The 13,407-nt window shown below is 40.2% G+C and overlaps 1 protein-coding gene across 1 annotated transcript in view; it reads left to right on the top strand.

The window, feature by feature from the left end:
• The window catches only part of LOC115645073 (trafficking protein particle complex subunit 9-like), a 33,690-nt gene extending 20,732 nt beyond the window's left edge, over positions 1-12,958 (top strand). The window contains exons 3-5 of the mRNA XM_030549474.1: positions 2,420-2,422; positions 5,771-5,994; positions 11,595-12,958. Coding sequence (XP_030405334.1) covers positions 2,420-2,422; positions 5,771-5,994; positions 11,595-11,774 — 407 coding nt within the window. The 3' untranslated portion in view covers positions 11,775-12,958. The remainder of the gene's footprint in view (positions 1-2,419; positions 2,423-5,770; positions 5,995-11,594) is intronic.
• The last annotated feature ends 449 nt before the right edge of the window (positions 12,959-13,407 follow it).

The following is a 13,407-nucleotide window of genomic DNA, read 5'->3' as shown; positions in this document are numbered from 1 at the left end:
TTGCTCTGCTAGCAAAACTGGAAGCCAAACTGGCATGGCCAAGGCTTTTAATCATCACTTTATACTGTGTGTACACAAAATAACTGAATCATTCTGTGCCACTGTTCCACTGCAGTAATTCCTGCTTGGGCTCTCTGTCTTCAGCTTTTCTTCAACCAAGTATCTGGTGCATCTTATCTAGAGATTTCAACGTTATTGCTGTTCCTCTTCAAACTGGCTATGTCTACACTACGGACCTTACACCACAGAGCTGTACCACTGCGGCTGTGGCACTGTAAGGTCTCCTGTGTAGCTGCACTCCCACTGGCATAATTAAACAACCCCTTGAGCGGCGGTAAATATGTAGAAGCGCATACACACCAGCGCTTTTGTCCGTTAAAAGCTAGAGTAGACAAAGCCTTAGTGTTCCACTCTCATATATACAGATTAGCAAAAGTAACCTCCTTCGCACAGTTATAACAACATTTTAAAAAAGCCTATCACACTGCAGCTGGTTGCCGTCTGCGTTTGTGGGCTTGAAGATCAGTTTGTATCTGTCGAGTGAGTGAGTTTATTTACTCCTCTAGCCATCTGCTGCTTTAAATTTTGTTAACCTTCTCATTTGAATAAATTAAGCTCTAAGATTTATTAAAAATCCCAGACCAGATTCTCAGCTGGTGTAAACTGTTTAAAAAAAAAGAGAGAGGAAGAGAGAATTGAAGTCAGTGCAGCTACACCAATGGATGATATGGCCCCTGGTCTTTAATGGCAAATATCTGATTGAAAACTCTGTTTCCCTCAATATGAGGAATAGTACAAATCACCCACACAATACAGTATGTATCTCAAAATCAATATAAACTTTGAAAGATGAGTGTAAACATTGCCAGAATATGTGTTTTCATTGAGGATAAACATTCAGACTCCCATTGGTATGCTGTTTTCCAAGCTAAACTTTCACAATGGTGCATAGGGAGTTCTGTGCACAAATCCAATTAACCATGACAGTATCGGTACATAGAACTTTCAGCACACAAGTTTGGAATTATAGCTGTGAGTTGCCAAAGCTCATACAGAAACGGTATTGGAATTGGGCAAATAACAAGGATATGTAAAGTATTCTGCTTATTTTGTATTAATATATTTAGATATTGATTTTGAGACAAGAATTAATAATAATTGGTATTTATTTACAAGTGCAAGTTTTTTCACCAGGTGATTCTGACAGTCTCACCTTGCAGATGCTAAATAACATTTTTCACTGATACAGGATCTTTCATCTGAGAATTTTAAAGCACTTTAGAAACATTAGTTTGCCTTTGTAAAGCACGTTAAAACAATGGAAGAAAGATGTTATATGAATTGTGAAATATTTTTTACTATTATTCATAGTTAAATCTCTCAGCTTCCCTGTGGTATACATTAATCTAGTGTATAGGTAGGTAACAAAAGGATGAACTCGCACAGAGGTTAAATGCCTTGCCTAAATCAGGGAATCAGTAGGCTGGCCAGGACTCCTGATTCTATCTATTCACCTAATTTCTTATAAAGCTCTACCCCCATATAACGCTCCTTGGGAGCCAAAAAATCTTACTGCACTATAGGTGAAACTGCATTATATCAAACTGGCTTTGATCTGCTGGAGTGCGCAGCCCCGCCCACCCACCACCGAGCACTGCTTTACCTTGTTATATTCAAATTCATGTTATATCGAGTCGCATTATATCGGGGTAGAGGTGTATTGTGCTAATTCAATACCTTCCATCTTGAGTTCTAACCACTAGACAATGTTTCTCCTCTCAGTATATATGTCCTCACTAGCGTATGTAATAATAATAAATATATTGCACTTATATAGCATCAGTTTGGTGATGCAGGACAGACAATATGCCCTCTAGGGCTTTCCCTTCTTTAATTTCTAGTATTGCCATGTATTGTGGTAAAGCATGTTAAGGCATGTGAAAGTAAATGAAATGTAAGGGGTACATGAAAAGTAAAGGAGAGAAAAGAAAAAGGACTTATTCCATTGCTTTATTTTGATATCTAGGAATAAAGCATTAAACTCTCTCCTCCAGTAGCAGACATCCAAACCTTCATGTTTCTTCCCTGACAGCTTGACTTTTCCCTGCACCTATTATATTTTGTATCAGTGCTTGCATTAGATTCTTGTCTTCTAATTTTCTGAAACACTGATTATCTTTTATCTGAATTCTAGCAAGATGTAGATACTGCCACAGTCTGCTGTTTCATATGACTCAGAGCAAGCATATACTGAAGCCAGTAATGATTCACTTGCAAAGCAGTGGTGTGAGCAATCACAGCTTTTATATGCCATCTGTGTTAGGAAGCTAAATCCACAGAAAATAGACCCTATACACATGGCTTTTCCTCTGTCCATGGATTAAAGTATGGTACAGTAGGTGCTTTCTATGTCAGGAAGGGGGTAAAACTGCATGTCAAATCAAGAGGCTTTCTCTGATGAAACGTAACTGTTTCTAAACACTGCTTACCGTAGTATTCTACAGCACAGATGCACGTGTTTTGTCATTTGTCATGTTATTGAGATAGTTGGCTTTATAACTACAAATGTACAGCCAACTGCTGTGAGGATAGGAAATAATTAGTCCATCTACTGACAGACAGGCAGACACACAAGACTCCTCTCTCCTTGTGTCTCTTTCGAAATCAATGTTTAGTGAACTGATTTTCAGGAATACCAAAGAAAATTGATCTGTTGGAGGTGGGTATAATTTCCTCACCTTCTTGTGGATTTACTGTTTTCATTTAAAGATGTTGTGAAGCAACAGTCTGAACTGTTGTTACATGATGGGGACAGTGAGCAAACGTTTCATCCATAATTCCTGCATCCGTGCCTGGAGTTGAAAACCTAATGGCAAATAGATGAGTAGCTTTAAAATAAAGACTCATGCACTTAGCTCGTTGAATATTTCTGAAGATTCGTGTGAGCCAGAGGCAGTCTTTGGGGCCAGTAAAGCTCACGACTGCAAGTCCCCATGGTAAGAGGCAACCAAAGTAAAGGGTAATTTTTAAAAACTGAAAGCACTTCCTCCATGAGAGAGACGTGAAAAGAAATAGAGCACCTGGGTTGAGCAAAGAAGCAGTTGGTCTCTGCTTCTGCTGCAGTAGGCTGGAAAATGTTAAGTTTAGATTCATACACACACATTTTTGTGTGAGAAATCAGTCAGTTCAGTTTGGAATATGTCCCCAACGACCAGCTTGCTAGCCTACCCTGAAGTCCTTCGACAGTCCTGTAGAACTGGGGTTCTCAAACTGGAGAGGGAGTGTGGAATATATTCTGCAGGTGTGTGAGAAGCTTTAGGGGGAGAAAACTTACTGTGCACATTCAGAGCTGGGTGTCCGGAGAGCATCAGCTGCAGGCCAGGCACCCAGCTCTGAAGACAGCACCACTGCCAACTGCCCCATAAAAGTAAATGTGGCACGGAATGGCTCTGTCTTCAGAGCTGGGCAGCCAGAAAGTGGCAGCTGCTGGCTGGGTACCAAGCTCTAAAGGCAGCACCGCCGCCAGCAGCAGCAGAGAAGTAAGGGTGATAATGCCATACCACCCTTACTTCTGCGCTGCAGTTGGTGGCATAACCGACTGCAGACACAAAATAGGGGGTTGCATGATCAAATAAGTTTGAGAAACCACTACTGTAGAAAGTCGTATGACCATGCTGTGCAGAAGACCGTTACGTTTGGGTGCCGTAGTACAAAAATAGTTTTGCAAGCCCTCCTCAAAATGCTACAGTTGACTGTGAAGTGTGTTCCTTCTAATCATATAAACCGCGCATCCTATTGGAAATGGAAATGTTTTGCTTAAATAGGCCTCATTTTCAACCATACCACTGGAATCTTTCTAAAAAGTGACGTACATAACGCCAACAGCTTGGTCTCCTTGTGTAAGCATCGTGTCTGCTCCGACTGTTGTACCTCTTGTGTAGCGTACTTGCTTCTTGCTGCTGCGACATGGCAGCTCTGGTCAAAGGGAAGTTTAGAGATCACTTCCTTTGACTGATCAGCCTGTCATTTGCTGAATGGATCTGTCAAAAAATGTTAATTTCTGAACTTGTTTCTTCATTCTTGCTAGCTGATTTCTTCTTTGGTGCTTCAAGGTTTGTTCAGTTTCCTAGGCTCAGTGGGTATCACAGAAGCATAGATCATATTCTGATTCTGAGCCAACAATGCAAAACTCAGAAACTCGCTCTTGTGAGAAATATGCTCTCTCCGAGCTGAGCATGTCTGAACGTTCCTGGAGAATAAGAAATAATATCTATAAGAAAAGAGGCACATTCTGACGAATACAACTCAAACCTTCTCTGGAGAAGTGTAACACTGTGAATCTCACAATGGCTGTAATATGGGAGGAGGTTGGAATAATGGAATCGAACAACCCCGTGAATGTGAGATATCCTGAGAGCATGTATCCACTCTGAGTGGTCTCTCTCACATGTGCTCAAAGCTTTTCCCTGTCTCTGAACACGAGCCTGTAGTGAAATAGAAATGCCATAGTATCTACAGTACATCAGAGATAAATTTAGTCTGTGAAGTACACTGATATTGCACAACTGGAAACCCTTTCAGAGCAGGGGATTATGCTAGCAATTTCACATTGTATAGGCAATGAATCATTTCACTGCTGTACAAGCAAATGGGCCGTGTTACTGGGCACACTCACTTTGATTGCAGCTGGCCCAGCAGTAACCAGTTTAGAGGCATTATATTTACTGCTATCTCCGTGAGAAAAAAAGAAATAAATGAAAACTGTGAAGTAAAAATAAGAATCTCAGAATGAAATATAGGGCAATAAGTAGACAAGCTTTTACTGCCACTGTAACATTTTGAAATCCCATTTTTTCTTATTGCTGGATATTAGTGTATGTGATATATATATTACACTGCAAACCCCACCACAGACTGTCTTGCTTTAAAAGGTCACCATATTAACAGGGAGATTTATTTCTGGCTATGACACATGGACATGTGGGCATCCAGAAAAGGATCTATCGCCAGTTACAGTTTGTATTTGAGAATTGCGTATAGCTCCCCTGCCCACTCCCCCAGCTGACTACCTGGTTCTTTTTGCGCAATACTTATGCATAAAGAGCAGGTGTTATGCAGCTCACATATGGTCAGGTCTTCACTTAGGCCAGATTATGGTTTGCACTGCATGAGGGCGCAAGGAGCTGCCTTCTCCTCTACCTCTGCATAGGGTTAGCCTCTCCAAGCTCAAGGATGGCTCCAAATAGCACCATTGGCTGTGCTAACATCCCTAAAGGAGGCAGGGTGAGTATAAGTCTGTAGCTTTAGCACACCAGACAGTAGAATGGGGTTGGCAGTTATTCACACTGAAAGTATCTGTTGTTCTTTGTGTATGGAAAAATGTAACAAATGTTTTTACTTCTTATAAAGGTGGACAATTAGCCACTGACGGGTAATAGGCCGCAATGTTCAATTGGTCAGTGAAAGTAATTCGTGGGTTTCTTACTGGATGTCTCCTTCATTGTCATTAAGGACTCTGTGGCATTTTTTGCAAGAGACGGGATGTAAACCCTAGTATTCTAGCTAAATTTTAATTTCCATAATTACGTTATACCTGCTAAAGTGCCTTCTGAGGTTCAGTTGTAGCTACATAGTATATGTCTTTACTCCATAGCCTAAACTGCTGTGTATTATTGCTGTGCATCCTTCAGGATTCTCATGGAGACCAATTTTAGTGCTGTTCCTACAGCAAAAGTCCTAAATAACGTGAAATTCATTTCTTGTATTGCAGATGTCTTGGTGGATGGAAAGGTCTGTGACTGTGATATTGTAGTAGACTGCAAAGTCGGGGACCCCATCGCACTGGAGGTGAAGCTGACCAACTGGAGCAAACACAGCGTGGGCCCATTTGCTCTAACGGTGATCCCATACCAGGATTACCAAAATGGAGTGCACAACTATGAGCTCCATGATGCCATCACCTTTGTTGGATCCAACACCTTTCACATTGATTCAGTGAGTCTGTCTTTTTCATAGTCCACTCATCTGCATGACACATGCATTAAAAATCGATATGCCAAAACAAATGCCAACATATGCAGCTTATTATTAGTGAATTTTATTGGAGGTGAGGGATTGGCAGCCCTGGAGACTGAACTCTTTTATTTATTGATACAAAAGATACAGCATAGGCAGCAGTAGTGCAAACTTCTCCATACTGGCCCAACAAAGTTTCTTAACCATGTGACCTAAAGGGCTCCACCCCAAAGGAGAATTCAGCTTCGTGCCTATTGAATCCTTGATCTTTCACTGATATTGCCAACAAGGGCTGAGAGGTTTCAAAAGTAACTCATGATTTCGGGAACTTCAATATTTGGGGGTGCACACTTTAAAGAGGCCTGATTTTCCAAAAGTACTGATGCTGACCAGCGGTCCCAACTGGTGCCAATAGAGGGTGTTGGGTTCTGTGATGTAGAAAATCATTTCCATATAATGGTTTAGGATCACTAATTCCTTTGACACAGGCCACTCGGATGTCAATAGCTTTTGATCCCTACCAAGCTGGCAAACTCTGAGTTTGTACCATTGATAAAAGGTTTGATACAATATTGGCAATCCCCTGAGGCATTCAACCCCACTAGCATTTAGATTTTAGAGAACTTTTTCTGCAAGAGCAGCAAAGAATCCTGTGGCACCTTATAGACTAACAGACGTTTTGGAGCATGAGCTTTCGTGGGTGAATACCCACTTCCTCAGATGCATGTAATGGAAAAATCCAGGGGCAGGTATATAAATGTGTGCTAGCAAGCAAGCTAGAGATAACGAGGTCAGTTCAATCAGGGAGGATGAGGCCCTGTTCTAGCAGTTGAGGTGTGAAAACCAAGAGAGGAGAAACTGGTTCTGTAATTGGCAAGCCATTCACAGTCTTTGTTCAATCCTGAGCTGATGGTGTCAAATTTGCAGGTGAACTGAAGCTCAGCAGTTTCTCTTTGAAGTCTGGTCCTGAAGTGATCCAGACTAACACGGCTACCCTCTGATACTTTTCTGCAAGGTAATGGAAATATCCTCCAGGCTGAACAAAGAAACTGCAAACAATTTTTAGCCAAGCTATGAGGAAACGCCACAGACTGAAATAGAGAAAATGAGACCAATAAGATGAGCATGTTCAATCAGTTATTACTTAATATACATTTATAAAGGCTGATCTCATCATTTTGATTTTTCAGTTTAAAAAAAAATCAGTGTTAAAATCATGCAAAAAATGTTGTGTCTCTACTAAGAAGGGTTCAGCTTTCTCTCAAGTCTAGAGATGTCAAGTCAGAGAGATTTTTGTTCCTGAGGCAAAACACTGACGGTTATTTAAAGATACAAAAAATCAAAGAGGAATGAAAAACAGGAAAAATACTGAAATGTTGTAAGGAATGCTCTGATTCTGGTAGCATATTAAATAAACATGAAGAGAGAGTGAATGTATGGTCAGGTCTGTACTTAGGTCAGGTCTTAAGTTATCCAGTAAAATATGACTGTCAAAACTGAATATGTAAGTGAATCTGAGCTGGAGAGAAATTAAAGGTTAACCACTGGCGACTCAATGTGCATGTTTTTTCAGCTATACAACATATGCAGAAAATAGATTTTTTTAAAGCTAGCGAGTACAGAATTCATCATCAGCCTGAATTTTAATGGAGCCTAATGGTATTGTTTGCTGAATAATTTCAGCTTAAATGTGTCAACAGAAATCATCAAGAGAGGGATTTCTTGACCTGGGGCTATCATTCTGACAATGTTGATTCTGAATCAGAATTCCGGTGCTTAAGTACCCAGTTGTGGAAGAGTCTTGCCCATGAGGTTAGCAAGGGAGAAGGCAGAAGTCAGTGAAATATATTCTGCTTTATGATTGGGTCTCCCCTGAGGCGAGAAGCCAAGAGATTATCTCTCTTGTGAATACCTGGGGTGCAATTTCAGCTTTCCCCCTGCTATTGGGCCAACCCAGCACTTCTATTGTAAACACGATCCCTTATTAAGGTAATGAGGGGTGGTGGTTGTTTTTTGTTAATTTGTCCAAATTCTGACTCAAAAAAGGCCAAGGGAAAAAATGTGAACTTCTGAGACAAAAAGTATTCTATTCTGTGGTATTGGTATCAGGGCTTTTCCTACAGTAAATCCCAAAGATAACATATTGTCATACTTCCTCAGGACTCCAAATACTGATCACAGAAGGAAATTTCTTCAAACAGTATATCTGATGTTATCAGAGTCTCTCTCATCCTCCCATATTGACTCATTAGTCAATGGCAAAAAGTCAATTTCAAAAACCGGTACCTTGTTTTTGTATTTTGGATATTGATACTATGGAGAGGAATGAGTGCTACCCAGAATTATGATCAAGGTCCAAGCCAGACCTCAAAGAGACCTTAGGTCAGAGATTGAAAGAGTTCAGTGAATCTGTATTCTCTTTTTATAAACTGACTGATACATCAGACCAGATTCTCATCTGGTGTAAATCAGCCAGTTTTTACCAGCAGAGTGTGGCCCGTCATTACATTGACACAGAAATGGGTTGGTCATCAATGCTGAACTGAGTTTACCTTTCTGGACCGAACTGCTATCCTCCACTTTAGCTTCTCACCAAGCCAGACTTCTAAAAGACCCAAGGCAGACTCCCGGAAAATCTTTGTAGTTTCCAGACTAGGCTTGAATTTGTTTCTGGACATATCTGGAGCAGAGTGGGGTTATATAGACAGACACACACACTTTTCAGTGCACGCTCTTTGTTATGTAGCACACAAAAAGTGTTTGAACTATTACTTTAAAAGACAAAAATCGTGATTTTTCATTTCACGCCATAAAGAATGGAGAATGGTCAGTTTCCCTTGGAGCTGAAAGTCCATGTTCACTTTCTCATTCTCTATAATGAAGTTGTGTTTGGGTCCTTCAGTTTCAAGCAATGCAGGGCTCTATCTATATTAAAAACAAACTGTTTTATTGGTTTTTTAATCATTAAGATATTTATATGAATTTTAAGTTATGCAAAATGTTTGTTTTTAACATTTAACTTTTAGTCTGGGTTAAAACTACTTGACACTGTCCATTTAAAACATAAAAGAAAGATGAGTTTATTAGTAATCAACAAGATTGTGATACATATTACCAGATGTAGAAATTTGAGATGTGAGATAATAGTGCAGAGCCTAATTGATTAAAATACTTTTGCATTGATTGAGATTTCTTTTGGTTGTATCGTGGCCACCTTAAACCTAACCACTTTAGTAATACCCCTTCGGCTCTTACTAATGTTTTATCGGATTAGTTGCTCAGACCAAGCTGATACTTCCCAAATTAAAAGCAAATATAATCTTAACTGCCCTGGAAATTTCTGTAATTATCAGGAATTCATGTTTCCTTGTGTTCTCTGTGATTACCAATATTGTTTTCAGTGTGTGTGTGTTTGAATATGTTTTTAATAGATGGGTCAGGACAGAGGTAGTCAATAAGTGGACTGAGGGCGAATCCAGACCACTAGACACTTTTGACCGGACTCCAGAATATTTTCATTTATTTATTATTAATTTCTCTGGAGCCTGGACCTTGACTATACTTTGATCAAGAATTTGGACCTTGACAAAAAAATAATGGACTACCCCTGGGCTAGGGGATTGGTAATGGGGGAAAAAACATTTCATTGTGGTTGAATCAGCCCAGGAATAGCGATCAGCAACTCTTTGACAGCTTCTCAGTGTCCCATGTGAAACGAGTGAGGAGCAGCAGTGTAGTTTAAGTAAAACTGTAAACTCTTTGGGGCAGAGCCCATCTTTCATTTATCTGCACAGTGTATACCACAATGGAGGCTGAGTTCCTGACTGGGGCCTCTAAATACGACAGCAGTATAAATAAATATTATGAATAAATTCATAGCCATCAAATATCTACTTTACAAAACCCACCAGCACAAATGTTGCCCTTAATAGCAAGAGGCCAACCACTGAATAGGACTTTATTTACGCTCTCACCCCTAGATGACAGCAGGCAGCAAGGGCAAGTTGGCACAGTAGCTTACTTGTGTTATCTCAAATGTGTGGTTAAACGAGGTTGTGTTCTCACGTGCTATATGTACTGCACCTTTCACAAACACCAAGTTCACTTTAAAAGAAAAGTAATAAACAATAATGAAAAATATTTTTCTTTGTTACTTGAGCAGGTCTCTATTTCCCGGGTATTGTATTGGGAGTGATAAGGATCAACACCATCCTTTCTGTAACACTGCCTCTGCAGATCCCTCCCAAAATCATATATTCTGTCACATGACTCCTATAGACTCATAGAGTCATAGAATATCAGGGTTGGAAGGGACCTCAGGAGGTCATCTAGTCCAACGCCCTGCTCAAAGCAGGACCAATCCCCAACTAAATCATCCCAGCCAGGGCTTTGTCAAGGCTCACCTTAAAAGCCTCTATGGAAGGAGATTCCACCACCACCCTAGGCAACCCAACCTTTGAAAGAATGGCTTTGCATAGGCCTGATCCTGCAATATGCTGATAAACTTCCACCTCCAATTGATTTCAGCATGTCTTGGCAGCACTCAGCATCCTGCAGGATCTGTTTGCTGCAGAACAACGTTCATTGGCAAGTAACGTTTCTTTCTGGACTCCCCATTCAGTTTCCTTCAACTTTTTGAAACAGAGGTGAAATCTGTGGAGAAGTTTCAGTAACGTCTGCTCAGCCTTTATGGCTCCAGTTGAGCAAAACATGTGACTAATACCAGCCCAGTTCAGCAAAGCGCATAGTTAATTTTAGGTGTGTAAGAGGCCCCACTTGCAGTCATTGTCACTATTCATGAGCTTAAATTTAAGCCTGTGCTTAAATGCTTTGCTGAATAGGGATAGGATTATTCACATAATTAAAGTGAAATGCATATTTAAGTGCTCTGTTGAGTTTGTGTGTGTATATATAATTTGAATGGCTGTGTGATGAAAGGCTCTATATAAACATGAAATAATACTCAATATACTATACTTAATTGGGATGTGCTAATTTAGGATTGCTGTGTTACTGGAATGTCTCCCACTAAATTCATTTAGCCCAATGGTGGTGAAGTGAGCTGCATATTTGGACAGTATTACCATAAATGCTACTTCATGGAGATGAATTTAGCTATTGCCAAGTGGTTAAATGGTGTTTAGCAAGGTGTTTAATAGGTGTGAAATTCTAAGAACCAGTCTTTTAATACACAGGTTGCTAAATAAAGGTTAAGAGTTAGATGTTCCTGGGTGTTCTGGAAACCTCTGATGGCTTCTGCCAAAGACAGCTACATTGTGGTAGATTCAAGAGAATCTGTGTTCTAGTCAGAGGTCTGCCAGAGACATGCTGCAGGGCTTGGGGAAAACTCATTTAACTTCATTCTCATTACATCAGTGTTACCATCAGTAAAAAGGGGATAGCAACATTTGCTTTCCTGGGGTGGTGAAGGGGGTTTGTGAGGTTTAGTTCACGAATATTTCTAGAGCACATTGGGGTCCTTGGATGGAAGAAGTTATAGAATGGCAAAGTATTGCTATTATTTATTATTATTTACCAAATTTGTTTTATTCAGCTAACTTCCACCCTTTCTCTTTCAGGTGAAACCAACCAAAAATTCTGTGTGCTTTGGAGCTCTGCTCTTTCTCTATACAGGTGATTTTTACTTGAACATCAAGTTTCATGAAGACATCTCCAGCAGGGAGCTTCCTCTTTCTTGGTTCTGCCTGCCTAGTGTTCACATTCGTGCTACGGAGCCTGTGATCCAAACTAAACTGTAAATGTACCATATGATATTGGATTAGTCACAGTGCACAGAAACACTTAACATGTCCTCTGCTTGACCCCACTTTGTTTCTTTCCCACCCCAGCCCACAGGCCTTTCTTTAGAGGCACTGCTGAACATTTTTAGAATTGGCTGAGGTAATTTGGGCAGCTGCCTTTGCTTATTTGGAAAGATGTGATGGAATATAATGTACTGGATTACCCCCTTCCCCCTTGCCTTCCAAAAAGCCTTTGGTAGCCACTATGGGAAAAATTCTTCTCTTCCTCATAGCCATGCCTCCCCATTGATATCAGTGGATTTGCAGGGGTGTATGTGAAAGCTGAATTTAGCCATGAGCTTTAAGGTCTTAACTCCAACCTGAATGATACCTAAGGATATATCGTCTGCACTTGAACAAGAGTTGTGTTTCTCCACTAAATTCCCACCACCACCACACTGAATACACCATTTGGGACCTATTTTCTCAGTCACAGTTTCTTCCTATGCTTGTTTCTAAGCCCTTTGTTTGCTGGGTATATTGGTGTCTTTCTAACTCAGAATAGATGTAAGTCATGCAATAGCAGAAAAGTGTTTTTCCTTTCCCACCAGATTCTAAGGAACGCAGCAGCAGTAATGCCTTTTAATTTGTTACTTATTGCAGGAAATAGCGGTAATTGTATCTCCATGTTTTCTTGATAGAATAGGCATGAACCCAAAAAGAGGTCTCCGCCCCTCCTTGGTCACAGTGCAGTTACTTCCCTTTGTGCATCAGTAAACAAGAAAGAAGGAAAGCAAGACAGGTAGAAAAGTTTCTATTTTTGCCAGAAAGGAGAGAAGCCAAATATTTGCCTGCCTGTGGGTAACCTATGATGTCAGAGTGCCACAGGCCTATTTCATGGCAGTTGGGAGCCATTTCAAGCAGTTGCAGGCCCCTTAAAATGCCACCAGATGAATCTGCTGATAGTTTTTAAAGCTTTTCACAAGAAATTGTTTCCAAACGTCTACTAATCAGGACTAGACAGGCCAGGCTACACTATGGTATTTTCTTCTTTTCTTTGTCGAATGAATAAAATAAAACGTTACGGAATAACTGCTGCAAGGTACTTCACTGTGGCTGTAGCTGCCAAATGTACTGTAAATTTGCATTATTGTGTTACCTTTCACATAGAAGCTTTGAATAAAGAGACCAAACTTTCCCTAGGTGAAGCACTGTTGGTGTCTGATCTGTACGTGAATTTTTCTTTGCTGTGTGAGTCATATTTGTGTCTAAACATGCAAATAACCGAATGCATATTTTATTCAGATATGATGGCTTTATAGCCCACTCCTATTGGCAAAATTCTCATTGTCTTCAGTAGAAACACAATCCTGCCCAGGCTCAATTGAATGATGAATACTGTAGTTTTTGAATGGCAATAATGCAAATATATTCCCACTTGAACAGTAGTTTCTAAACATGAGGGAACTTTTGCTACAGGCTATAGTATCTACATTTCCAGTACATTCAAGTGGCAGTGATGCCGTTTGTGCCAAAATTTTGTTCACAACACAGTGAACATTTGCTTTTGAGTTGGAGGAAACATCTATCTAGAGCTTTAGAATTTCAGAGGAAAAGGTCTCTCAAGTTCAAATGACTGTCTAAAAGGCTT

The sequence above is a fragment of the Gopherus evgoodei genome, chromosome 2, assembly GCF_007399415.2.
Source record: "Gopherus evgoodei ecotype Sinaloan lineage chromosome 2, rGopEvg1_v1.p, whole genome shotgun sequence".
NCBI lineage: Eukaryota > Metazoa > Chordata > Testudines > Testudinidae > Gopherus > Gopherus evgoodei.
This window is presented reverse-complemented; position numbering and strand designations above follow the sequence as displayed.